The 27,421-nt window shown below is 44.8% G+C and overlaps 2 protein-coding genes across 5 annotated transcripts; one reads left to right on the top strand and one right to left on the bottom strand.

Annotated features, from left to right (window-relative positions):
* Positions 1 to 4,481: 4,481 nt before the first annotated feature.
* RPL15 (ribosomal protein L15) lies at positions 4,482 to 10,007 on the bottom strand. Of its 3 annotated transcripts, none has more exons than XM_079300364.1 (4): positions 9,874 to 10,007; positions 8,382 to 8,563; positions 6,906 to 7,042; positions 4,482 to 4,838 (listed from the first exon to the last, which is right to left on the bottom strand). In XM_079300364.1, exons 2-4 carry the CDS (start codon positions 8,551 to 8,553, stop codon positions 4,533 to 4,535), a joined length of 615 nt encoding a protein of 204 aa, XP_079156490.1. In that variant the 5' UTR covers positions 8,554 to 8,563; positions 9,874 to 10,007; the 3' UTR covers positions 4,482 to 4,532. The 3 variants fall into 3 exon arrangements, with proteins under 3 accessions (XP_079156490.1, XP_079156491.1, XP_079156492.1); XM_079300365.1 differs by having other exon boundaries at positions 8,382 to 8,566; positions 9,874 to 9,992; XM_079300366.1 differs by having other exon boundaries at positions 8,382 to 8,578; positions 9,874 to 9,914.
* NKIRAS1 (NFKB inhibitor interacting Ras like 1) lies at positions 9,960 to 27,103 on the top strand. 2 transcript variants are annotated; one of them, XM_079300367.1, is made up of 5 exons: positions 9,960 to 10,094; positions 11,198 to 11,291; positions 12,089 to 12,213; positions 19,581 to 19,822; positions 22,644 to 27,103. In XM_079300367.1, exons 3-5 carry the CDS (start codon positions 12,120 to 12,122, stop codon positions 22,881 to 22,883), a joined length of 576 nt encoding a protein of 191 aa, XP_079156493.1. In that variant the 5' UTR covers positions 9,960 to 10,094; positions 11,198 to 11,291; positions 12,089 to 12,119; the 3' UTR covers positions 22,884 to 27,103. The 2 variants fall into 2 exon arrangements, with proteins under 2 accessions (XP_079156493.1, XP_079156494.1); XM_079300368.1 differs by lacking the exons at positions 9,960 to 10,094; positions 11,198 to 11,291 and adding an exon at positions 11,805 to 11,949 and having other exon boundaries at positions 12,032 to 12,213.
* Positions 27,104 to 27,421: the final 318 nt, after the last annotated feature.

The following is a 27,421-nucleotide window of genomic DNA, read 5'->3' as shown; positions in this document are numbered from 1 at the left end:
GCACCAGTTAAGAACTGTCCTCCTGCTCTGGGTTTGGTGAAGTGCAGCTGCTGGCTGGTGTTTCAGGGAAGCAGATTGATACCAGAGACACAGGCTGAGCAATTCTGAGGAGCTACATGTTTGTTCAGCCAGGTTTGTACTGTGGGTAGTGCCCCACACAGACCTGACTGATGAGCCCTGAGGGACCCTGGCTAGCTGTAGCCTCCTCTGCCAGGTGTTCCTGTCACTGAGCAGCACCAGGGTACTTACAAGCCCCACTGAAAGCCAGCTTATCTGTCCTCTTTTGGTTTTTATTTCTCAGGGTTTTTTTTTTTCCCTTTGATGTGCCTCTCCATTTCTGTGTTTCCAAGGGAACTCCTCAACTTGCACATGGACAGCCAGCTTGGGTCCAGAGGCATTCCTCTGCTGCTCTTGTGCAAAGAGATACAGACTGCAAAACCCCAGTGGAATCAGCTTAGGTCCACCACACTAACTAGCAAGGGTCTTCCCAAAGCCCAGCACCAGAAGTGCAGGGAGACCTGAGAAGGCTTGGAAGAAAGGTACCTGCCATTTGACAGAGCAGTGTCAGCCAGCACTGGTCTTATCAGAGCCAGGTTTAATTTAATCACTCATCTGCTCTCTGATCTCCAGGATCCCCCTGCTCTCCATTCTGCTGAATGATGGAGAGATGACAGTATTTAATGAGATTGAATGTCATCTTCATTACAATAAGAGCCTTTAATTATATCATTGAACATCATTTGATACCAAAGAAAAGCATGCTCTCTTAAATTTCAGGCAGTGACAAGGGGTCCAGAAGAACTGGGTTCCAGTCCTGGCTTTGCCAGAGGCCCATTAGGTAAGAGCAGGATAGCCACTGAATTAAAGGTTGTGTAAGCAGTGTAGCTCAGACACTTCCTAACTGTAGGGAGCAAGGCTCTGCAACCTAAACACTCTGTGTGTAATTATTAAATTGAAGCTGATTCAGAACCTTGACACATAAACAGAACAACCTACAGGCTCTCCATCCTTTCATACAGCTTTACACTTCAAACAATTACTTTAAAAGGATTGGATCAAAAAGTTGGTGGTTGCTCAAAGCCCTAGATAAGAGCATTCAATTCAAATCCAAATTGGTTTTTTTTTTTGTGTCTGTAGCAGTGTTTCCATCACTCTGAGTATTTTGGCTTGATGCTCTCCGAACTAGACTTGTGTCTGCTGGAAGAGATGTACAAAAATATGGTGTTTTTTCCCAGCTTGGAGAGTGAGTAGATAATAGAGTAGGAATCAGGCTCTATTTTTAGAGCCTAGCTTTTTAATTCATTAGCTGTACAGAACTCTTCACAGGCAGTCACTTTGCTGGGTCAAGGCTAGTGAACAACTGCTGCATTACAAGGACAGAGATAAGTGAGAAAGTCGAGCTATAACTCTCCTCCGTCGCTCATTACTTCATTCTAAGCCCCCCACAAAAAGCACCAGTGAAATTCCATGACCTTCCAACTGCCTCCTCCACCAGCATCTGTGCCTTTTGCAGGCATCGTGCCAGTGTCCCTCTCCCGGCAGCACACAGCTGCCCCCAAGAGATTCCCAATGCTTCAGAGACAAAGCAAGGAAACAATTACACTCGCTGGTGATTAGTGAGTCCCTACTTTTCAACCTAGCTAGTGTTGCCAAGTAATGAGCACTTCCATTAGCTATGTGGAAGGGAGTTTACTACTTGCTTATTTAAAGAACATCGTAAATCACACAAACTGGTTTTACACATCCCACCCTTCAGGACAGAAATAGTGCCCTTGTAAGGTCCTCACCTTGTAACAAAAACTGAGTGATTAACTAATCTAGGCAGCTGACACAGAAGTGAAATCCAGCCTGACATAAAAGCTTACAGTCAACTCTTTTCAACAGAATCTAAAACCAGGCTCAACCAGGCTGGTAGTGTACAGCCCCATTTCCCTGCAGTTTAACTGTGGTATTCATTTTGTCTTGCCTAAAAACCAGACAGCTCTTTTAATTGCATCCAAAACATGCCTGCTCAGACTGAGAAATGATCAGCCCTGCAAACAGAGCCAAGTGGATGGCTTGGAAACAGATTACTAGGTTCCTCTATGTCTTAATAGATTTGCCTAGTGAAATTCCTGAAGGTTCCTGTTCCCTCCCCCTGCCCTCCTTCAGCTACAGCTTGCTGTCCCTGTTTCAGGCAGACCCTTGGTGTCTGAACTCAAATTACAGCCTCTCACTAGGACTGTCACAGATTACTGGTTTCTACCACAATCTTAAGGAACACAGACTACTTGCAATCTCCTGAATTTGCATAATAGGCTCAAGAATCAAGTAGTAAAGGCAGAAATCACATAACCTCTCTCTAACCCTGATTTCCCAAGCCAACAACCCCAAACAAAAGTATTTTTCTCAATTTTTTGCCCTTTTGAAATAAAGATTTTAGTAAAATGTAATTCGTCTTTTTGCTTCACATGAATTCTGCACAGCAATGCCCCTTCAAACCCAAAATCCTGTCTAAGAGTGTGAGACACTTCCAGTGTGGAAAGACACTAAGGCAATCTGGCTTCTCAGAGACTTGCAATGAGCTGTACATACCCAGGGCATCCTCTGAAGGCACCATGTTTCAAATTCCTTCACTGGTCTGCTAGATACCATGCCCTTTCAGACACACTGTCATCAGCAGTTTCCAATAAACTTTGGAGGGGATAGTATTTTTCCTCTTATTTTAAAGTTCAAATAATTACAGGACCACAAGGGCCAACCTAAGGCAGGTCTCACTGAAGACACCTGCCATGTGCTGCAATGTTTGAATGCTGCCAAAGGACACGGCATTAGTGATGACTGCCTGCCCTATCACTTGTTGTCACCCTCCTGCATCAATGGCAAAGGTCCCAAACAGATTAACAACCCCTAGCACAGTATCACCAGTCTTGAAGTTGTTGCCTTAAAAAAAATAAAAACAAACAAAAAAAAAAACCTACAGATTTGGGTTTAAGGAACCTTAAAGATCATCTATCTCCAAATCCCCTGCCATGGGCAGAGACATAACCTTTTTCTAGACCATGTTGCTCAAACAGACAAAAGAAATTCCAAAGGACTGGACAAACTTGGCCACACTGGCACTACCTGAAGGCATTAAATCTCCAAAGCAGACAGATCAGCCCTCTCTGCAAAAACCCCCTCCAAGCTCAGGAGAAACCTCACTCATCAAATTTTCTCTGAGGAACTTCCACTTCTTGTCCTACACCATCACAAGACTATCTTCCAAGAACACCACTGATACTTCAAAGGAGAGGCTAAAAAAACGCTCTGTCTTTAGAGCACACAGCTTTAACACTTTTTAACAGAAGACTGTTTTACATTTTTCTTGTTTGAACCAAACAAAACATATCATCAAAGAATTGCCACCTTGAGCTGTTCTTCCTGGCTTTGAAAACACACTGCCTAAATGTCTCTTCTTCAGACTAGCACCCTCCTGTAAGAACTTAAATTGGAGTATTAAGTGAATTTCTCAATTGAAAGGAAAGTCTTGACATGTTTTAAGTCTCAGGAAAAAAAATAAATGCTATATCCTAAGCTTAAGTTCCAGGAAGACATAGCTACTTCTCGGGCCTTCTATCAACCTCTTTTCCTATCACTACCTAATGGATATAGTACAGAATCTGTGGAAGCTACAATATCCATCCACCTAATTTACCAGGAACTGCATTTAATCTCTCAGCCTTCATGTGCAAACTGATTTCATGCTGAAAAGGTCACACTGTGATTTCACAAGAAGTAGTCTAAATACATTCATCTCTAGCTTTTATCTGAATGTGGTTATTTCTACCAGCTAACCATGCAGAGTAAATTAGAATGCAGCTCTGTAACATGGAGACATATTTTCTGTTCTGGTATGAAAAGGAAGGTTTAAGAAACTGCCCCCCCTCAAACTTGACAAATGAATACCTACTCTACAGTCAGTATTTTACTATTCAACCTAAATCCTTATCATTCTTCGCTATGTGCCCACATTTTAACACTCTGCACTGCAATGAACAAAACAAGCTTTACTTTCCATTCAGTGCTTAGTTGATTTAGACAATGTTTGCAGCTGAGAGGCCCAAGAGCTGGTACACTGAAGAAGTACAAAATATCAGAACTTGAAAAATAAAACAGCCATTAGTATTTAATCACCTATAAAAAAGGAATGAGCGCTTTCAGTTTACATCTCATTGCACAAGATCAAAGCTGGTCGTCAGTCCAAGCACAGGACAACAGAAACACCAACCTACAGTGACTAAATAAATTCAGACCAAGAGAAAAAGAACACGGACCAGTGCTTGGGCTTTCAATACACATTGAAGGACACACAGCCTTCAATGTTACCAAAAGTGAAGCCCATCACAGAACTCTACACTCAGGGCCTACGATCTCCACAAGTACCAAATCACATTTTCAACGCCTGGACTCCTGGACACTCCACGCTCATCCACACAACCCAAGAAGCAGCAGAAGCAGTGTTAAATGGAACGAGCTGCACGACCTTTATTGGCGGGGCGCGTTTACAAGCACTAGCGGTAGCGGTGCAGCTGCAGGGTGTTGCGCCTCCTCCAGGCGGCGCGGCGCGAGCCACCGATGGTGTGGTGGAACTTGTGGCCCTTGCCCAGCCCGCGGCTCTTGCGCCCGGCCGACGTCAGCCCACGCATCTCTCTGTGCTTGTGGACGGGCTTGGTGATCCATTGGGTGTCGGGGTTCCGCCGGATGGTCTTGTGGAAGGGATCAATCAGGATCACTTCAAAAAACTTGTAAGTGGAATCTTCGCCCACCCAATACGAGTTCAAGACTCTCAGAGCCCCACAGTGACGACCAGCACGCTCCTAGAGGACAAAATAAATGCAGCAGGCTGTAAAACCATGGATGCAGGCACTCTTCATGCAGAAAGATTACTAACTCAAATACAAATTTCAATTTTCCCTAGGACAATCTCTTTTCCTATAAAAACCCTCCCAGCTGCAAAGGTGCAAGGAAAGTAACAGCTGAAAAGAATGTTGTGTTAAAAAAAAAAATAAAAAAAATAAAAAAGGCTGTTTGGATTCCTGCATGAAACAGGTTTTAAAGACCATGAGCAGGAAGGTGCTTGGTTGACAAAAGAAAGAACTCTGTGTATACAGAAGCACCCAGTCAGTAAATACACAATGTCAAAAATAACTTCAACGTGACAATGAAGAGCATGAGCTGCACTTGGGGTCATGGAACAATCTTTTGTAGGAAGTTATGAAAGACTGATTAACTTGTGCATCCAAAGCTACAGAGGAGAAAGAAATTTCTTTAGAGTGTAAGCCTGTACTGGTAGGAGTAAAGGAATAACTGATGTAAATCTTTGTACCACTGCTGGTGTATTAGTGCTTGCTAGTTCTATCCTACCTTGTGGTTGGGAAGACACAATCTTAGTTTGGAAAACAAAAACAAGCAGAAAATAGCAATTATGCAACTCAATTTGCTTCTCATGTCAAGAATGCTCCTTATTTAAAACACATTGTGTTTAATTGTAGGATTTTATCATCATCATGGGGAAACATGAACCAATGGACCCTATTCATTTTCTCACCCAATATGATGTTAACCTATTGCTACAGGCTTCCCTAAACAGCCCTTGACTATTTTCTGCACATGGAATAACATTTTTTCAAGTCCTTTTATTCTAGTGTGAGAGCAACACCTGTATGAAATATTAGAACATCAATCACCCTTCACCAGCTTCTATTTGAGGATGGGAGCTCCAACTGAGGCTCTGCAGATCTGTAATCTCAAAACTGTTGGTTTTCCAGAAAGACTGTGTCAGATTCAGAAAATTTCAAGCTAGAACTAAGAGCAAATAACCTCTTCCATCATAGCTGTCATAAGTGAGCATGTGATTAGCTATCAGATATCTGGGAATAATACACATTAAGAGAATGCCATGAGCACTGAAAACAGTAGCATTTTTAATGCAAACTCATCACCTGTGTTTCTTTTAAATAGGCATGTCCCAACTGTATTTTTTCCCTGAAAAAAAAAATCCCACCATATTCAACTTGCAAATGTCATTCAGCAATATTTTCAAAGAAATGAGAACTGTTTTCTGCTTCAAGATGGAAAGGCAATGACACTCTCCCTTCTTCCACAATGTCTCACTTGAGAATGCAACCTGGTATTAACTCTAACCCAGCAAAAAAGGCTTTTTTTGTAAAGGTGAGAACTCCATCTCTTCCAGACTACAACCATGACAGCAATGAAGCTTGCAAGATCTCATCAAAATTTACATTTTTAGTATTTCAGTAGCAAGATCTCACCTAAAAATAAGTTAGCCACCAAGCTGTGTGCTTGTGAGGCACCAGTTTTTTATAAAGAAGCAGAAGGTCTCTGGGAGGGTGCCTTCAGCTCCTGCAACACAGCTAAGCGTGCTGTGCAGCACTACTACTACACAAACAGGTGCTACAGGCTTCAAGACAGGAACTTGTGTACCTTGTGAAAGGACCATCACCTACAGCTGCTGATCCACACCACGTAGCAGGAAAACATAGTGGGATTTACTGACAAGTTAGACACCTCAGAACATGCAAGTTCTTATTTCTCATGCCTAGCTCTTTATTTTACTGTGGTGTGGACTAGTTATGTTTTTCATAACAAACACTGTGGCACTCTTTAGAAGTATTAACTCCACTGAACTACTCAAGTGGTTCTGATAGACACTATTTTTAAAGTCTGAATAGTTTTTTTTATTGTCTCAGTAGAGCTTTGAAAGACATTCTGCTGCTTTCCTGCCACTATTATTCAAAATCTGACTAAGAATTTATTAACAAAGCAGCTGGTTTGATTTTGTATTTTTTGTCTCTGAGTATTTTCAGCTTTTACAGACTAAAACTTTCCAACCCAAAGTTGTGAGCAATAACCAAAACACTCACCTCTGCTACAGACTGAAGACTGCGGGCAAACTTGAGCTGGTTAACACCATGATGCACAGGTTTGCCGTAGGTTGCACCTTTGGGGACGGGGCGTTTGCGGCCACCACGGCGGACACGGACACGGTAGATAACGTAACCTAAAACAAACAGCGCCTTGGGAACTAGAACTATTCTAACAGCAACTTTCATCCCTGAACTGCATGTCCAATCCTCCACAACTCACATGACATGCTGCAACACAAAGTCATTATACCAATTTTTACCAGAATTTACAACTCAAGGAGGATAACACATTTTGGTTTTGTTATTTTTATTGCAACTGAGTAAAGAAAGTGATATCCTGATGCAACTTTTTTTGGTTCCAAACCAGAGCTTATGACACCTTTCCACTATCCAGTCCCAAACCAAGATCAGCTATAGCTATATTGTAATACAACCCTAAAAATCCCCCCACCAAAAAAAAAAAAAACCCAAAAAAACCACAACCTAGCAAAACTACTACCCCAATTGCACAATTCAGATGGCAGCACTTAGAAAGCACTGAAGCACAGGCCACCCACAAACCCTGCTGAAATCTGACCACTGAGAAATGAGGGAACTAGATACAGTGACAGAGTGTCAAGTCTTGGCTTTTTCTTTTCTTTGTGAATAAACAGACTGGGTTTTAACTGAAATTCCACAAGTTACATATGGATGGCCACCTTTCCCATTTCTTTCCCTGACTAGTAACTGTTTTTCAATTACTACAAACTCCATCATCTTGCCCAAGCGCATGCAGCTGTAACACAGTACTGTTACATACAAGCCATAGTATGGCTTGGGTTGGAAGGAGCCTCAAAGATCATTGAGTTCCAACCCTCCCTGCCATGGACAGGGACACCTTCCACTAGACTAGCTTGCTCAGAGCTCCGTCCAACCTGGCCTTGGACACTGCCAGGGCTGGGGAATTCACAACTCCTCTGGGTGATCTGTTCCAGTGCCTCACCAGCCACACAGTAAAGAGTTTCTTCCTAGTATCTAACCTAAACCTGCTCTTTCAGTTTGATGCCATGCCCCATTGTCCTGTCACTACATGCTCCTGTGCAAGTCTCTACCCAGTTCTTTTCAAGGAGCTAGGTCAGTCACAGTTCAGTCACCTGAAAAACGTCGAGTAACACATGACAATACTTGGGCAGAGAAAGGACATCCCCCAGATCTAGGATACTAAAAACTCTGTTTAATTCTGTGGCACTAACATTGCACAAGGAAAAAAATGGAGGCCCAAGCCAACCCTGCCAGAACAGCAGCAGATGGCATAGATGCAAATTAAGTGAAGTTAAGGTCTTAGGCTGTGGGCACTGCTACCAACTGAGGACATTTACCATATTCTGCCAGTTTCACGCAGCACACTTCAGTTTACTGGGGGACACCTCAGTTTCAGACGTGGCTCCTGTGCTGCCACTGAAGGAAGCCATGGTGAGGCACAGGGGCCGTTACCTTGCTTGGCCTTGTAGCCCAGGCGGCGAGCCTTGTCGGGGCGCGTGGGGCGCGGGGCGCGGTGCAGGGCCGACAGCTGCCGGTACTGCCAGCAGCGCACGCGCAGCAGGAACCGCATCACGTCCGACTGCTTCTTCCTCCACAGCTCCTGGATGTACTTGTAGGCACCCATGGCTGTCTACCTGCTGGGCAGAGAGCTGTGAGAACAGCGCACCAAAAACAGCGCCCAGCTCCAACATCCTCCAACAGCACTGAAACGCAGGGAGCTCTGCACCACTGACACATCTGGGAACAGGGATCACACCTGGGAGCCTTCAGCATGACACCCTGCAGCCACCATTCCCAGCCATTTTCTTCTTTTATTCTGAAGAGTTAAAACTGCTCAACTGAAAAACTTTCAGATGTGTTATGTCTGGTACAACCAAACCCAACAACTAACAGCTGAAAGGAGTTTTACACACAAATCAAGAATGACAGGACTATGAGGAGTGTGGCTCTTATTGTTAACTCTGACTTCAGTGAGGTTTTACTTCTAAGTGAAAGGTAACAGTTTTATTAGTAAGAGGAAGTTTAACAGTTGCTTAAGAATTTAACTGGATTGGGACTTTTGCTTGCTTAGAGCTATTCACATGGTGCCTCCCACATCCACTGAAATTGGGCTTTGAGTAAAATGGGATGAACTGATCATGTCAAGACTAACAAAGTGTCATAGCTCAGTGTCCTACTGCTGCTGGCATGTGTGTTTTGCTCCATAGATGCCCTGTGGGCTTTTTTAAAGTTGCTTTTAAAAATCCTTTTTGCTGAGCACCATCAGGGGTAGTATGAATTGACAGAGCAAGGGCTCAACACAAAGTTCCTACGGGTCAAATTTTGTCCTTAAGAAAACAATGATTATTACAAACTTATGAGCTGAAAAATGTCTTAAGGTTGAAGGCATTTCAAAAGTCAAGTAACAGTTTATTTTTTCAGCATGTTTACTGCTCTTTTCCTCTGAGGCCTCACAAGCCTGCAGCAACCAGCACGTGTACTGAACGCCATCAAGCCCCCACCCAACTCACCATCAAATACACGCAGCTCACTTTATTTACATTTTAAAACACGCCAAAAACAGCTCGTGTGTGATGCTGGATAACCCTCTGGTTTCAAGCTGCCCAGCTATGGCTCATCCATTCCCATGCCCAGCCACCCCACCTTTTCACCTAATGGCCTAATGGTACAAAAACACCCCACGAACAAACCGCAAACCCGGAGCAAAGCAGGGCGCGCCGTCTGCCCCCGACCTGCACCCTGGGCGCCCCGCTCCCCTCCCGCCCCACCGAGCGCAGCCCGCGGGCCCTCCCTCCTCCGCCGACCTCCCCGAGGCTCCGCGCCGCAGCGGCAGCCCCATCCCAGCCGGAGCCGAGCGGGAGCGGCGGCGGGACGGGCGGATGGACGCTCGGAGCCCGGGATGGGCGCGGATTGAGGGAAAGGCCGCGCGCGGACCGGCCCTCACCTGATGGCGCCCAGCGACGGAAAGGAAAGGCCCTGCTTCCCACAATGCCTCGGGCCACAGCACACTTCCGGCGGCGGCCGCGGTGCCTCCTGGGTAGCGTAGTCCGGCGGGGCTGAGGCCGCGCGTCGCTCCCGCCCGGCCCGGCCCGGCCCCCGCGCTCGCCAATGGGCGCCGGGGGCGGGGCCCTCGCGGCTCCGCGGGCGGCCGGACGCTCGGTCCAGGTGCGCGCAGGCGGCGGGGGGCGGCCCCGGGGGCGCTCTCGGGGGCCGGGGCGATGGGGCGCTGGGGCACGGCCCGCCCGGGGCTGCGCCTGCGGCGGGGGCTGGGCGAGACGGGCATCCCCCGTAAGAGCCCCCGGTCAGGGATTGGGGTGGGACTTTGCTTAAAACCCTGAAAAGAAGCTTTAAAAACGACAACAAAAAAATCTCAACAACAATAATAATTTTAGAAATCGTAAGATTATGAGAGAGCTGGGTTTGCTTGGTTTCGAGAAGAGGAGGCTCGGGGGTACCCTCACCCCTCTCCACAAGTCCCAGGAAGGGGAATGCAGTGAGGTGGGGTCGGTCTGTGCTGTGGCTGCAGCCAGAGGAGCAGAGGACATGGCCTTCAGCTGAGACACGGGGGACGCAGATTAGCTACCAGAAGAAAATTTTTCACTGTTGGGGCAGTCAGGTACTGTAATAGGTTGCCCGGGGAGTTGCAGAGTCACCATCACTGGTGGCGTCTAAAAGGTGTCTGGATCTGGTGCTGGATGTGGTTTAGTGGTTTAGTGGTTACAGTGCTGGTTCTGGGTTGGTGTTTGAATGATCTTAAAGATCTCTTCCAACCTAATGATTCTATTCTATTCTATTCTATTCTATTCTATTCTATTCTATTCTATTCTATTCTATTCTATTCTATTCTATTCTATTCTATTCTATTCTATTCTATTCTATTCTATTCTATTCTATTCTATTCTATTCTATATAAACCCCGAGGGGAAAAAGAAAAAGGCCTAAAAAAACCCCCAGTCCTAAAACCTTTTCACTGGAGGGTAGGGAGAAGGCACCATGGAGTCTCTGGTTCTGCAGACCATGGCTTTTCCTGCTGATCTGCTCCTGTCCCTGCTCCTATCCCTCCTGCATATGGCATGGCACAGGCTGGATTTGAGCCACCTGCTCTCATTGGTGGCATCCCTACCCGTGGCAAGGGGCTGGAAGCAGAGGATCTTTAAGCTGCCTTCCAACCCAAGCCATTCTATGATTCTATGAGCTAGGCTTTCCCAGCCTGCAAGTCCTTTCTGCCTCCCTACCTGCAGCTGCAGGATGACCTTTCTGTTTTTCAGTGTATGCTTTTCAGAGCACCCTGGCTTGTGAAGCATTATCTGGTTAAACTGGAATTGAAGCAGGACAACGCCAGCCCCTCCTGATCCAGAAAAGGTACTCTTCAGCTCTCTCTGTGAGAAATGGCTCCTAACAGCAAAGTGAGGCAGGGCCTGCTGCCCTGCCATGGCTCCACTAACAGAGGGAAGTGCTCCTAGCTGCTGGATGTCTCCAGCTAGAACCAACCCCCACTCATCAAAGTGCTGAAAGCAGACTGATAAAACCTGCTTCTGCATTTGCTTTCCTGTGCTTCTGCCTTTAATGCTCCTGTTTTGTAGTTCCTAGTCTGTAAAATCTAGAAACTTTCTGTCAGCAGTATAAAAGGGAAGGAACCACCATTTTCTTGCATTTCCAGAAGCCATCCTGATACCATGAGATCCCATCAAGCCCACTGCAAACCCAGGAATTCCAATAACACCGTGCACAGGCACACCAACAAACACAGCCCCTGCCCGGGGGGTGTGCATGCTCCAGTGCTTCCAGCCTCCCCAAACCTGACAGGACAAGTGTCAAGGCCGCAGGCAAGCATCAGCACCACTGGCAGCAGCCTAAAACCTGAGAAAGTGGTGTGGGAGGAAACTCTAGTCCTAAAAATATCAGTCGCTGGCGGGCGCTGGGAGGGAGCTGTGCCCCCGCTGATTCGCGCTTTGCCGTGCGCCTTCCGTGGGCTCGGCTCCTGCCGGTGCCCATCCCTGCACCCAGCCAGGCTCACAGGGTGCAGGCTCACAGGGTGCAGGCTCCCAGCCTGCCAGGCTCACAGTGTGCAGGCTCACAGGGTGCAGGCTCACAGTGTGCAGGCTCACAGGGTGCAGGCTCCCAGCCTGCCAGGCTCACAGCATCCCGTGTCTGCACAGGGCTCCGCCGCGGGACCGGCCCTCGGGAAGCATGGGAAAGGGCTACAAGGTGGTGGTTTGTGGAATGGCCTCAGTGGGAAAGACTGCGATTTTGGAGCAGCTTCTCTATGGAAAGCACACTGTTGGTGAGATGTTTTTACTTTTGGGGGGAGGTTGTTTCCTTTTCTAGCATCCTGTTCGGTGTGGGCCCCAAAACAGTGATAGAGGAAGACTGCAAACTGCGCTGAGGTGAAGGAGGAAATTAATGTGGTTTTGTGGCATCTTTGGGCTATTCTTAAAAGTCATAGTCTCTTGCTTAGGGATTTTTAAAAGAGTTTTGGAGAAGAACCCGTTCCATGATGTTCCCAGTAATAAAACATAAGAATGTTTAAAAAGAAACAAACACGGAAAGTAGGTGATGTGCCTGCTGCATATTTACAAAAGAAATATCTTGTTCCCTGGAAGATGTTGTAGGTGCCTGAAAAATAAATAGCTGTCACATGATGAGCATAGACACTGTTTAGACTTTTGTTTCATCTTCTTAAAGCTTTATTTTGTTTGGTCTTGGCTAACGTTTAATCAAAGCTCTGGAAAAAACCCAGCTCAGCTTTAGGTTCCATGTTCTGTGCTGAATTTCGAAGGCCAAGTGTCTCTAAGAAACACTCATGGGGAAAACAGACTTGACAGAGGAACCTGTCTGATATTTGCTGTGCACAAAATAAAGGGAACTAAGGCAAAGCCAGCATATTTCCCTCTGTTTCTATGTCTGGCTTTGAAAGGAAGGGCAATGATCATCAGGCTGACAAATTATTCCCACCTTACCTAGAAACAAGGGGTGGCACCAGGGCTTTGACAGAAGATGTTTAGTCACTTTGCATTTTTTCTTGAGCCAGTAAATTAGATGTCAGGATAAGCTGTTGGATAAACACAAGGATTTCTAGCACAGTGCTTTACAGCACTGCACCTTTAAAATGTGTGGATGGGAGGAATTTGCTGGCAAAGCGTGATACAGAGCTGTGTGCTAATACCCGTGTTTAAAAGGAGGATTTCCTCTAATGTTGCAGCAACATCTGTTTCCAGCATCCTACCGAGCACTAGGCACGTAGCCCCGTGTAGCTGTCAACGTGAAGGCTGCAGAGCTCTGCAGGCTGAGGGTTTTTGCCTTTGCTACCACCCTGCCTCTCCTCTGTGCCAGGCTGGGTGACTGTCAGAGACACCCGAGGAACATGAGCAAGGCCACGTTACTTAAATCGTATTGCCTTGCATTAATTCCTGCCTCCTATTAGCAGCCCAGGCAGGAAGGATATTTGGGTGTTGCTGATCAGAGGAGCTATTTATGGAGCCAGCCATGTACGTGATTATACAGCATCATGGACACTGGCTGACATAACTGGAGGGAGGCCTTGTGCCTGGGCTTTAGCTGTGGGTGTCCCTCTGTCACTCCCAAATTCCCTGCTCCAGCTTGTCCATTGAGCAATGCAGACCTCCCACTCAGCCCCCCTGCACTTAAAAATATAATTTTTCCTTGTCTGCAGCTCTGCTCTTATTTTTTGGAGTCTCTGGTAAGAGAACGAACAGCTGATGGAAGATGGGGAGTGCAAGGGGAGAAGGAAGAAGGTAGTTTCTTGTTTTCTTTGATTTTGGTCAAATCATATTCCTAAGACATTCAGAGAAAGAGGGCAAGTAGCTAAGTCACGATCAAGCTATGCAGAGGGTTATTATGAAACTGCTGCAACCCCAAGAGTTGTGTGGCCACAGCCCAGCAATTTTGATATCCCCTGCACAGGCCATCAGGCACATTTGGGGGGATTGACTGATTAGCTGGTAGTTTGGCAGTCCTGCTAAGGGATCACCATCTTCCCTGCCTCTTCCTCAGCACATAGGCTGAGGTGCCTGGAGTATGGGCTGGTGGAAATGGTTCTCAGAAGACCTTCAGCTACTGTTCCTTGCTGTATTGATTTAACTCCTGAATTGCAGAGGCAGGATGCCATTGTGAGGATATCACTACTCAAGAGTTTGAGGAATGGTGAGTCCTTGTCTGCTCCTCGGCTGAGCTTTACCCTGCACAATAGTGCTACCATTGCAGGGGTGCCCCTTCCTCACCTGAAACACCATTACAGGATCTGGATCCTCATTTCCTAAAGCTTGTGAGCTCCAGAAAGCTGACATGTACATCTTGGCAGTGGGCCTTTTTGGCCGGAGGCAAGAAGGGACTAGTGTGTTTGCTGAAAGCCTGTTCAGAGCCAACCTACAAGAGAGCTCACTGGGCATGGCAACATGGACACAAGCTGTGTCAAAACCTGTGCTTCCTGACTGACGTCAGGAGCAGCTCCGTGCCCGCTGCAAGGGCCCAGGAGCCGTGGGGAGAGTGGCTGAGCCAACACAGGGACTCTTTCCGTTCTGATGGCAGGCACATCCTCCTCCCAGGGACAAGAGAAATGCTAGAACTTGGTTAGAGGCTCGGAGCACGAGGTCTGCTGCCATTCTCCAAGGGGTCACAGCCACTGTCACGAGGGCATCCTCCTGGCTGTAAATCAGCCATGAGTCTGTCAATGCCTCCTGTTGACTTTCCTGTGAAGAGGAGTGGTGGCACAGCTGGTGTCAGGGAAGTGATTAGAGTCCTTGGAGATTTCATGCTGCTGTGTAAAGCCCTTAGCTTTGAGCCTGTGCTCCTGGCTGCCTGCTTGGTGATGGTACTGTAAACCCAGTTGCACTGTTTCTTTTCCTAGAAAAACCTGCACCTTCAGATCTCCCTGGCTTGTCATGGATGAAGTCCCTGAGTGTCATTGTTACTTACATGGTTAGCAGCTAATACTCTTGCAGAGACACTAAGCTTGCTTGAGGTCAAAGAGGAAAAAGTACTCAGGAAGGAGGAATACCCCAAAAAAGGACTATCTGTGTCTCTATAGCATGTCATGAGCAGTGATGTCTGATATTGGATTTTGTGCTAGGCTTTAAATTGCCAGGGCATTTGCCTTGTGTCCCAGGAGGGGGAAGGAGAGGACAAAGAGATGAGAGATGCTCTCAGATCCATGTAAAATAATGTAGCTGTTGCATGGCAGACACTTGCCAAATACAAGGAATTAGAAAAAAACAAAAGGAAATGTTTGAAATGGGTGAATATTTAGCATTGAGTCATATTGCCGTAGCTCAGGGCAAATAGTTTTTAAGAATATATATGTGTGGTATGTATACAGCAGAGTGCCCAGGTGGCCAAGAAGGCTGATGGCAGCCTGGCCTGTATCAGAAATGGTGTGACCAGCAGGACAGGGCAGTGATTGTCCCCCTGTGCTCAGCACTAATGAGGCAGCACCTTGAATCCTTTGTTCAGTTTTGGGATCCTCTCTACAAGAAAGATGTTGAGGGGCTGGAGTGGGTCCAGAGAAAGGAAATTAAGCTGGCGAGTGGAGGGATATGGTGCACTGCCGTGATGAGGAGCAGCTGAGGGAGCTGGGGGTGTTCAGCCCAGAGAAAAGGAGGCTCCAAAGGGGGGAAGTTATTGCTCTCTGCAGATGCCTGACATGAGGGTGTAGCCAGAGGGGGGTTGGTCTATTCTCCAAAGTAACAAACAACAGGACAAGAGGAAATGTGTATTTAGGCATTAAAGCAGGCTGCCCAGGGAAGTGGTGGAATCACCATTCCTGGAAGTGCTCAAAAACCATGTAGATATGGCACTTGGGGACATGGTTTAGTGGTGGGCTTGGCAGTGCTGATTGAACAGTTTGACTCAATGATCTTAGAAATCTTTTTCAGCCTAAACTATTCTCTGATTCTGTGATTGCCTGGTACCTGGGATGATGTCCCTTTTTGTGACTTAAGTGTCGAGCTTGTCCTCCACCTTCTCTTGCTGTCCTGAAGAAAGAGGGGCCAGTCTTATTTCCTTAGTCATGAAAAGCCAGCCTTGACTGGCAGCAGAAATTGTCCCACTAAGTACCTGTGGTGCTTGGCACTGCTTGGCCTGACCTCTGTTGGGAGGCTTAGCTTTGGCACATGTCTGGGACATGTCTGTAAAGAGGATGGATGTTTTTCCTTAAACAGTGTTCCTGTTCAGTGATGGTGCAGAAAGGAGTCTTCCTTCTGCCCTTAAAATATTTCTGGCCTCTCAGCCTATGCTAAAGATTATCAGCTCAACAGGAGGAGATGAGAACTCTCCCTTGTAGAAAATTTATCTCTGCCTCCTGGATGGTATGGTCAGGTTATTGATAAGCAGCTACTTGAGATCCTCTTACTAGCTAGGAATGAAAACACCATGAATTACTGTGGTAGAAGGCATAATGAGAGAAATTGCCTCTCTTGTTCCAGCTGGAGGGATTTGGGGATTTTGGCTTTCACACTGTGGATGTGGAGGCTAATTGGCCTAATTATGCATTCATAGAATCATGGAATGATTTGTGTTGGAAGGGACCTTAAAGATCATCTTCTAACCCCCTTGCTCATGGGCAGAGACACCTTTTTACATCTTCACTTCTTAAATTAAAACTACCTGGTGACAGAGGTGCAGTCAGCTTTGCATTTTAGAAATAGATGAAAATGGAACTGAATGTATGTAAATGAGGGTCACAACTTGGCTATTTGTTGGTGGGACCAGTACTTCCCTAGCAGTTAAATCTAAACAGATTAGCTCCTCTTGAGGTTTGCCCAGCTCTTCCCCAAGTCAGGGATCCTCTGATACACTGTCTTTTTTAATCTAAATAAGAAAAGCCTGATATTCTGCAGTTTACAAGCAGAATGAATAACAAGTTTTAGGAGGTCTTTGCTGAATTCCTCTGGAAAAGGGGAGAAAGATTACATAAGAGATCTTCAGAAGTACTCAAGAAGACATAAAATTTGTACTGTATTAATGTTCAAGATCCAACTGGATACTTTTGAAATTCCATCCCTCTTGAAATTTTGGTTTACTTAGATATTTGCAGTCTATCTGCTGTGCCTAGCCTGTGTGTGCAATATTCATTAGTATATTGAGCCTTTTTTTTTCCTCATAGGGAAGCCACAAGGGGTTGGAACAACACCCAATTTATGGCTGAGGCTTCCCCTTGCAGTTCCTCTGTGGCAGCACTCAGTGAAAAACAAAGACCTCTGCCTCTCCTCAGATTTTCACCAGCTGAGTAGCTGCTAGAGAGTAGCATCACTTCTGTCTATTCCTCCTTTCCCTCTCCAACTTTTTTATATCTGTAGTCATCAAAGGAAGCATGACACTGTGCACTATCTTGTTAGCTCCCCATCACCCCTCTGACTTCTCAGCCTGAAAGCTGCCTCCTACTGTAGTGCTCTGCTCCATGGAAAAACTACTCAAGCTGGCAGCAGTCTGCAGGACAGTAACTTCTCTGCACAAACTGCCCTTGCCCACCCAGGCAGAGATGGTGGGAGGATTCCTGGGGATGACAGTGAAGGGAAGGAGAAGCAGGATCTTTGTGGCAAGGAGGATGGGATGGTGCCAGCACCTATCTAGGACACTGACTAGTGTTGTTTCTCTTACAACAACTTGCCTGACCCATGTTTGAATGGAGACCTGGGAAGTGTTTGAATGGGATGCTACTAACAGGAGCTGTAAATGTCATTGTCAGCAAGATGTGGCTGATACATGGTCTGGGCTTTAGGAGCAGGACCTAAAATAAGGTGACACAGGTATTTCTAACAATTATCTATGTTTACTTAGGAAACTACTTGCATATATTCCCTTCCTCAGTACATGTAGGTGAAATTTCACCTCTGGAAACTGATACTGGTGCATAAATTTCAACTCCCTCCTAAGTGCCCCCCCCCCCCCCCCCCCCTATTTCACATCAAAATTTGTTGCTCTATTTTGCTAAGTTCCGGTCTTAAATTTTTCTCTTCATTTTTAAATAGGATGTTAAGACATATTTTTCACTGCTACTTTTAATGCCATTAGGAAGAGATTGTCACAGGATAACATGGATATATTGGAGGCTGTTGAATTACTGTACAATATTATTTGTTGCTTTTTTAAAAGGAAAATTTAGGTCCTTGTGATTCCTTCCTTCTTGCCAAAGCTGTGTTTACTGATTTCAGATATTTCCTTGACCTGCCTGTACAATGCAACAAGGCAGAACAAGAACATAGTGCTGTGTCTAAACAACAGTGCTATATCCAGAAAGGGCTTTGTAACTACCTCAGTCTTTAAAAATGCTCCTTTAACACATTCTACAATCACACAGGATGTATTTTTGCTTCCTCTGTTTATTAACCTTTGCTTTGTCCTTCTGTTCTTCACATTAGCACGGCTGTATTTGGAGGCAAGACAAATTAAATCTTTGGAAACCTAATAAGAGTTTGATCTATGAAGACTGCACAGAGAGGGGCAAAAAGAACAGCTTATGCCATTTTCCTGCACAGGAATGCTGCATACATCACAGGAAACCATCAGTGTGGGTGGAATGCTTTAGCTTGTTTGTCAGTGTGAAGTGTTTTGAATAGTGTCAGTGAATATAGCAAAATCCTTATTTTCATAGGCCAGATAATCCTTTGTGTTTTCTTAAACAATACACTAAAATGGTCCCTTTCTGACAGACAAAGAGAATAAAGCAGGACTCATTATTGTAGCCCTGCAACAGCGAACAATTGTATATAGGAGTGCAGTGGAGGCAAAAATGTGGGTTGCAGAAAGCTTATATGAATACTTAAAGCCAACTCTGAAAGTGGCCCAGCTACAATGTACACAGATTGTTTCAACCTGTAACCTTATGCACATGCATCCAGGAGGAACACAAAGCTAAGGTGATTTATGTGTTTTCAGGTTTGGCTTAGGAAAAATAATTTGAAATAGTTCAAATCAAGCTGCCTTGAATTACCTCACACTTACCGTGCAGAGATGAGGAGGGAAGGAGGGTCAGTATGCAAATGCTCAGGGTGGAACAGGTGATATGTATAGGAAAGCTTGTTACCTTGTGCATGCTCTTGCCTTGCAAGAAATGAACTTGTTCCTGTGAGCAATCTGAGTCATTTTAAATCCCTAGGGGATGGAAAAAGCTCACTGTGCATTCGAGTAAATATAGGTTGCAACTTTGTTTGCCTGCAAACATCTCCTTCCCTTTCTGGCCTAATTTCACGTATTGGTTAGTTGTAACTCCAATACACATTCATTTTCAGAATTATTCCTTTGGCTCCTGCTTCTGCCTCATTATGAGGAGGCTTAAGATGTTAGTACTTGACTGTCTGGTGTTCCAAAAGGGTATGTTTGGGCAGGCTCGTTTTGCAGCATGTTTGGCATGGAACTGGTACAACTGGGTGGTTGGAATTTGGAAAACTTGGGAGGAGATCATATATCTTATCCTATACTGAACGTGCCTGTTGTATAGATTAATTTTACAGGCATGATTGTGTGCTTACATATTGGAAATAGTGCAGTGATTATGAATACTGCCCTCCATGGAGATGCCAGGCAAGGTGAAGTCACTGTGTAAAATATGCACTGAAAGCTACTGTGGGGGGGAAATTCTGCAGAGAATTCTTATAGTGAGGCTGTAGTGGAACACTCCTGCTTGTTTCCAAGCAGGCTTAGAAGAGGGTGCCACGATGGAAGATGTGTATTTGGCGTCGGTGGAGACAGACCGGGGCGTGAAGGAGCAGCTGCGGCTCTATGACACCAGGGGGCTGCAGGAGGGCGTGGAGCTGCCCAAGCACTATTTCTCTGTGGCCGACGGCTTCGTGCTGGTGTACGCCGTGAACAGCCTCGAGGCGTTCCAGAGAGTCGAGCTGCTCAAAAAGGAGATCGACGTCTTCAGGGACAAAAAGGAGGTAAATGCAGGGATGGCTAAATGCTGCATCAGTGACAGGAAGTTAAGGTCACAAAGCCCAGCTTTTGTTTCTGTAACGCTGTGTACAAAGCAAAATGAATGTACCCACAGCCTTGGGCAACCCAGCAAGAAGGAGGCCTTCATATGCCAGGGAGGCTTAATTCACATGCCATGCAGGTCATGCAAAAGAATGCTTTTTTATTTTTTTTCCTCCTTATTTCCTCTACTACAGCTAAAATTCAGTCAGCTGAATGTACCAGTCAGGACACTTATGACTAATAAAACATATGGTCTACAGAGTGCAGCTCATGTTTTTTTAGATATTGTACAGGGGAAGTCAAGTGCATAGAATAATATAACGAAGAGCATTATCTTTGTTTGTTTTGTATTCATGTACTTGATGGCTTACAAACTAGTGTAATTGACAATGGGTCTCCTAGACATTAGTCAATTGGCAAAGCAGCTTTAATGTATTTTAACAACCATATTGAATCAATTCAATTGTGTGAAATGACTGCTCTATTTTCCCTTAGAAAGCAGCTAGTGTTTTCAGCTGACAGTGTTCCAGCTTAGCTAAACAAATATAACTTGCATGTGGCATTAGCATTACAGCTTTTCCTACAGTATCTATATTCTGGAGTAGTCTTCCCTGTTAAATGTCTTTAGCCTACAGCTTTCCAAATGTCTGTTTTATGCTGTTTAAAAGAAAAAACAACCTGCACGAAGAATTAATTGGATAATGGTAGGGAGACACTTTGCAAAAATGTAACTTGTTTTGCACTGACAGCACACAGGGTGGTGGAGGAAGGCAGGCTCAAATTTGACGGCAGACGAATGTGCAGTCACAGGAGAGGTATGTTAGGTGGTAGGGCTGGTGTGAGCTGCAGACTGTCACGTATATCAGGGATGCAGGAGTCAAGCATAACTCCCCTGCAGGGCAAGGAAAGGTGGACAAGCAGGAAATTTTTCCCAGGCACTGTGTTTTGTGATGGCCCTGATTTGGTACTATACAGCATGTTGTAATGCAGAGAGGGAGTCACAGCCCCAACAGGATCTGCGTCCTGCTTGTCTATGTTACTTGTCACAGCTCTTTTCATTGCATGCAGGTATTTTAGAAAACAGCCAATTTGATTATCCTTTTGGAGAGCTTAAAATTGTGATTTTGACTGAGGATAACACAGCTTAAAAAGTGGTGGCCACAGTAAGATGGATGAAGTAGTTTTCATTCCTGTGATTTCCATCAAAAAATAGGCTTTAAGGTGTACAAGGTGAAACCAGCAGTCCTACCTTAAGGTAACTGATAATCAGCAGATTAGTGATTCTGTGACCTAAAGTCTGGGCTCTGCTAGAATGAATTCTGTACTGAATTGGGGATGTATCTCCACACATGGTGCTTCTGAGCTGGCAGAACTTCAGCTCGTTGAGTGGCACAGTCCCCTGTTGTGTGGCAGATGACAGAAAGCACTGATGGCTGGTTCCTTGCCTCTGCTGGCTGTGGCGGCTCTCCAGCACGCACCTTAAAGCCTGGCCAAATTTTATACTAAATAGAGGTTTTGTTCTGTTACACTGACAGAGCTTTGCCATAGCTAAAATTCAGCTGGAGCATGCGGTAAATACACATGAAGATTATAGCTCCTTTCAAAACCCTCACAGAGGGGAAAAAAAGCCCCTAAGCAGCATTTTTCCAAACACCCTGGACTGCTGTAGAAAAGAAAGGAAGCCTCAGACCTCACAGGAACAGGATGAACATCTCTAGCTGGAAAGAAGCAGAAAACATTCTGGAGTTAGCCTGATGAACAGGAAAGAGCAAGCAGGTGTGGCCACAGCAAACGCCACAAATCATCAGCAAGAGAGGACTTTATCACTTGATCTTTGTCAAACCACTAGTGTAGAGATGAAAACAGAGTTTGACTAAGGACCTTGAAGTAAAAATGTAGGCATTATTTCCCCTAAGAGCTGGTGCTGGTAAAACATTTTTAGAAAACAGTTAACTTATAATGAGGAGCAGTAGCTTCACGTGGCCAGCACTGCCTTTGGCACTTCCTAGAGCTGAAGTACTGGAAAGGCTTCATGCACTTACTGAGCTCACCATGCTGGACTATCTGGGTGATAGAAAAGTCACTTGATGGATCCTTACAACTGCAGATCTGAGTTGGTGCCACTGTGCTGCTCTCCTGAGCTGACCAACTGGTCTTGAAACTGCTCCCCTGAGGATGCTGCTGGTGTTTATCTGCCCCTCTCAGCAGACTGTCCCCTTCAGTCTTTCGGGTGACTCTTGGGGCTGAGCTGGGAAAGGGGCCCCATAGCCCAGCCTGACAATGCTGCTGGCATAGTTGGCTTTATTTGCAGGATGGGGCTTGGGAAAGAAACAAACAGGGCAAAATCCACCACTGAGAGATTCAAGCTTTCTCTGCTGCTATGCATGTTTTCACCTCTTGAGCATCTGCTGCTGTGACCTACTCAGATGTCATGCTCTTATCATTTGTCTAGGGCAGCTCAAGTGCCAAGTAAGTGGAGAATAGGGCTGTTTAACTTTGGATCTCTTGGGTATTGTTTTCCTCCAAGCAATCATTGAGGGCAGGGAGTAGGGTGGTGAGAAGGGGAAGTCCTGCATATCCTATGATTAAAACAAGCTTCCAACCCATACGGAGATGAGGCTAATTCAAATTCCAGACCCAGATCTTCCAAACTACATGCAAACTACATGTGCCAGTGCTGTTACAGAACAAGTCTGAACTATGTTGCTACTTGCCTGCTGTTTAAAAGGATTGTGACTGGTGGATGGTTTTGGTATAAAGCTCACCCTCTTGTTTGGTTTGTAGGTTGCAGTTATTGTCTTGGGAAACAAAACTGACCTCCTGGACCAAAGGCAAGTGGAAACAGAAGCAGCACAGCAATGGGCAAGGGCCGAGAAAGTGAGACTGTGGGAAGTGACTGTGACAGATCGGAAAACACTGCTTGAACCCTTCACCTTCTTAGCTAGCAAGCTGTCCCAGTCCCAGAACAAATCAACATTTCCCTTGCCTGGAAGGAAGAGCAAAGGGAATAACTGTGAAAACTAGACTAGCTTAGCATTGTCTCCTTCTGCCTGGTCACAGTCTAAGTCCTTTTTGTGCCATTTGCTTCTTGCAAAGTTTCACTTCAAGCAATAATAGCATTCAGCAATAAAATCAGCAAGTTTATAGCTAAGAGGTATTCTTCCTTCTCACAGACTTGGCTTGGAAAAGCCGCTGGTGGTAAAAGCCACAAAAAGCACTTTACGAGAGTTATTTTGCAACCAGGGTTATGGAGGAGGAAGGGATAGATGGATACCTCTCTAGCAGGGGCTTTTACTATGCCTGGATACAGCCATGTTGAGGGACAAATCAACAAGCTTACCAGTATATAATCCTCCTGCAGATCTATAGCCTGTAGTCACAAAAAGTATTAGCTGCAATAAAGCACTCAATTTGGAAAGGTGATATATTTGAAATGGCAACAGTTCTTTTACCTTGACCTTAAACAGGGCCACAGGGCTTTTTGATGCTGCAAGAGACTGAGATCAGTGTCTTGCTGTATAAAAAGGATAGGGAACAGGAGAAACAGTTATCAGATTTAGCAAGAAAAAAAAATCCTGGGAAAAGAAATCATAAAAAAATCACTTCCCACATCTTCTGGGAAATACCCCAACATGTACCTTGTCAACAAAGTCTAGTACACAATGCTTTCAGGTCAGGAATTCATTTGTAGGAACCAGAAAAGCTCTCAGAGCACTCACTGATTAAACAACAACCTAAGGACAACATAGCTGTGGGTTTGTTCCAGCATGTCTACAATAAATCAGTCACTTTCCCATAGGTGGTGATTTTACTGAGAATTATATATTGTATTTTGTATGCAGGAGGTATTGCTGGGCTCTGCTTAGGGCATGCTTACCTGGCTGCTAAGGCAAGCTGCAGCAATCCACCCTCCCTAGGCCACATAACAACTGGTACTAAGTGCTGTATGGCTCTGCAGGTGGGGGCTAAGGAGGGTAGGAGGCTGCCTTTTTGGAGACATCCCTGTGGGAATGCCCAGAAATCCCTGTACAAATGGCCCTGGTCTTCATGTGCTGCACATGGTCTGGCTGTGGGAGCACAACTGCATGAGCTGTGTTTGCCTCAACACTGGCAAACCTGTGTGCTGCAGGAATCTGCTGTCCCAGGCCGGCCTGGCAGTAAACTGAACAAAAGGGGATATACAGAGTAACAGAATGAGCAACTTTTCCCAGAGACAAGGGCCAGTTTTTGGCATCTAACAACCTCCTGTACTAATGGATGCTCACTTTTCTATATATTTGAAGGCAAAAGCAGGGAGAGTGAAGTAACCAGTTTCTGCATTTTCCACTAAATTAATCCTCTTTTGAACAAATACTGAGAATTTCACTGTGAATCAGCAAAACCACAAGCAATATTTGCACTGTCATATCATAACTGCTAAATAGTGTGCTTAATGATGACAATTAAGCTCATAGTATTGTTCTTCCTGAATACTGATTAATAAAGCCTGTCAGCATTACTAAAGTCTGTCAGCATTATTAATGTCAGAGCAATAGTACACTTCACTAAAAATTAAGCAGGAATCCCTACCATTATAATGAAGGTAGACGAAACTATTTATGTGCTTTGCTCAATATAGTTTGAATTGCTGTGGCCAAGGAGTAAGATAAGAGAGCAATTATGAATGAGCAAACTCTTGTAATGCCCTGCTAGGAACATACAATTGTTTCCATTGCAACACTGCAGCTGAGTAAGCACTGTAGCACGACCTCCCCCCACCTGGCCAGTAATAGTCATTGTCCCCAGCGATGCTGCAGGATGACACTCCCTCCTCACTCATTTCCTCCTGAACACACGTGTACTCCAGGCTTCTCCCTGCCCAGAAGACTCTGTATCTGCCTGCATGCTGGGGAAGTAGAGGTGACTTCAGAGCAGCAGTGGTTCACCTCCTCACTGCAACCTCTTACCAAGGAACAGGGTCATGTTGCTCTTGAGCTCTGCAGAACCCTTCTTCTGGAAGGGAGTTGAATCCCTTGGATCAAAGTGAAGATGTCTAATAACAGCACATCACTAAAGCTGACCCTAGAGGCAAGGGAGTGCAGAGTGACAAGTCAGAGTGAGCTTAAAATGCCTGGAGATGGAAAGAATGGGGATGATTGGTTCCTTTCCAGCTCTGCATGCTGCACACTCGGTGCCAATTCTTCTGCCAAGACTGATGTCACCTGTAGGCTGCCAGAGCTGTGCAGTGCAAGTGCAGCTTGCTCCACTGCACTCCCAGGACTTCACAATGTTCTAAGACATGCAAGAGAAACAGTATTTTCTAAATGACTAAGGACATTTTTTCAAATAGACTACATAAAAACAAACACATTTTCTTTTATTTGGCTAAATTTAGAGTTTTGATCAGTTGAGGCATTTATATTACAAAAAAATCACCACCCACGGTTTTCTTTCGTAAACTTATTCTGATGTTTTTCTAAATATCATAGTATTTTACTGACAAGGGATGGAAATCTAGCATCTCCTCTGCAAATGACATGCACACAGTGGCTGGTACTGAGTAAAAATGAAACTTGCTGTAGTAGAGTTTTACATAGGGTGAATAAGCAAAGTACAGAGTATAACATAGTAGCTAATGGGCAGAACATTTTTTTTTGTTCTTACTGCTCCACTGACTCAAACTGTTCTAGGTCACTGGGATCACTTACCTTCTGCAAAATCAGAGTCCCTTCACAAGATAATGGAGAAAAATATTATAAATAAGAAAAACAAATTAGTAAACTAAACCATCTTTCTCTGTTCCTCTAAAGCCTCTATCCTGCTGAATAAACACCCTACAAATCACTTGCTCACACTGGTTACACCAGTTAATTTGACATGTCCTGGTGGCAAGAAGCTGGCAAAAACCTACTGAGATGAAGCCATCTACATCTTTATTCAGTAGAGAAGGAAAGATTACCAGAGTTACTCCTAGTGTGATGTAGCTATATACCGAACAGGCAAACAGCTGAGGGAGCTCATACACCAAAACATGCACTGTGTCAAATGACAGCAATTCAGCCAGATGAGGGTATGGTGCTACTACCCACCCAGCTAAGGAAAGGACACCTCTAATTAACAGATTACTTTGGACCAAGTTAGATTTGCTTTGTATAGGTAGGAAGAGAAGTATGTAAATGAAATACATACAGAATTGATTTTAAAGTACCAAACCAAATCCAAGAGTGCAGATGACCACCCAGCACTCACGAGGATGTCGTGAGGTGAAGCACTTGCCATGTGAAAATGAATCTGTGCTTCCGGCCTTTACCTTAAGGGAGTGGTCAGAAATGCCATATCCATAACCAACTGCCCTGTTGCTACACACCTCAATGTAAACACTATGTCTCTAGGAGATAATCTTTATGGGTAGTTAAAGGGTCTATAGATACTCCTTTACAGTGGTGTCTGCTACCTTACCAGGACATGATTCCTTTTTCAAGTCTGAATAGACCACTCCATCAGAAAAGCATCACGACATTCTTTTCTTCCTTTTACTTCCTGCCTCTTTCCCTTCCAGATAGCTTACATTTTTCTGATTGTACTTTCAAACAACTTGCCAGTCCTGCAGAAGCAAGGCTGTGAAAACTTAAGTTAAAAAGTAACTATTGTGGCCTCTGTGGCAAGTTACCTCCTCACTGCCAGGTCCCTGCACAACACTTAGTGAATGGTTATGACAGTCTTATGCTGCCATTCATTGTATGGTTGCCTTGAAATGTCTTCCTAAATTAGCAGCAGTCAGTGCACTCACCTGCAGATCTCCTTGTCCTTAACCACAACATAAATCCTTCAAAGTATACAGAGACACCATTCTGGTAAAATGACAAAGCAAGGGACTAAGCAGAAATATTTTCTTCTTCTTTTTTTTTTTTTAAACATCTTTTTATTAGCACAGTAACAAATGCAGACTTATGTAGCCCACAACATACAACCAATCCACTGAGTGACTCCTATTCCACACCTTACAGTTAAACAGCTTAAGGTATTTCACTACAGGTTACCATAAGTCCTGATTAAACCCTTCATTCTTTTCACAAAGATAGATTGGCTTATAAAATAAAACTAATTCTCATTTCATATATGAGGCCATATATCCACCTCTCCATATCACAGATAATGAGATGACAGTCTTTAGAAAGAATTTGTTAAATACCAATGTGCCCTCCATAGGGAAAAAAAACAATCCAAACATCTTTTTACAAAAAAAGAAAAAAGAAAAAAAGAAACTCAACCCAGAACAAAATAAATCCCTCAAACCCAAACAAACACAAAGCAAAAACAGTGTGTAGAGTCTTGAAAGGACTTTTACATAAATGTCAACCTATGTACCTGTACAAAATTAAGCTGTTTTAATCTTTTACATATTGCAAGCAAACTGAAAACCAAAGAAGTCTAGGAAGTTTACATTCTTCTCGGTACTATATGTGAGCTAATATTGCTGAACTAATTACAGTCTTAAAGTATGCTATTCCAAATCCTAGCTGTCTACTGTAGCAAGATACCTTAAGTTACAACAACAAATCTTAGGAAATAAAAGACTGAAT

This window comes from Erithacus rubecula, assembly GCF_903797595.1.
Source record: "Erithacus rubecula genome assembly, chromosome: 3".
NCBI lineage: Eukaryota > Metazoa > Chordata > Aves > Passeriformes > Muscicapidae > Erithacus > Erithacus rubecula.
This window is presented reverse-complemented; position numbering and strand designations above follow the sequence as displayed.

What these genes read in the sequence shown, in the direction of transcription:
- RPL15 (XM_079300364.1), bottom strand. Translation starts at nt 8,553, where the DNA reads ATGGGTGCCTACAAGTACATCCAGGAGCTGTGGAGGAAGAAGCAGTCG. An exon ending in GGGCTACAAGGCCAAGCAAG is followed by an intron (nt 7,043 to 8,381) that starts GTAACGGCCCCT and finishes TGTTTGTTTTAG; the next exon opens with GTTACGTTATCTACCGTGTC. An exon ending in GTCTTCAGTCTGTAGCAGAG is followed by an intron (nt 4,839 to 6,905) that starts GTGAGTGTTTTG and finishes TTTGTCCTCTAG; the next exon opens with GAGCGTGCTGGTCGTCACTG.
- NKIRAS1 (XM_079300367.1), top strand. Translation starts at nt 12,120, where the DNA reads ATGGGAAAGGGCTACAAGGTGGTGGTTTGTGGAATGGCCTCAGTGGGA. An exon ending in CTATGGAAAGCACACTGTTG is followed by an intron (nt 12,214 to 19,580) that starts GTGAGATGTTTT and finishes GTTTCCAAGCAG; the next exon opens with GCTTAGAAGAGGGTGCCACG. An exon ending in TCTTCAGGGACAAAAAGGAG is followed by an intron (nt 19,823 to 22,643) that starts GTAAATGCAGGG and finishes TTTGGTTTGTAG; the next exon opens with GTTGCAGTTATTGTCTTGGG.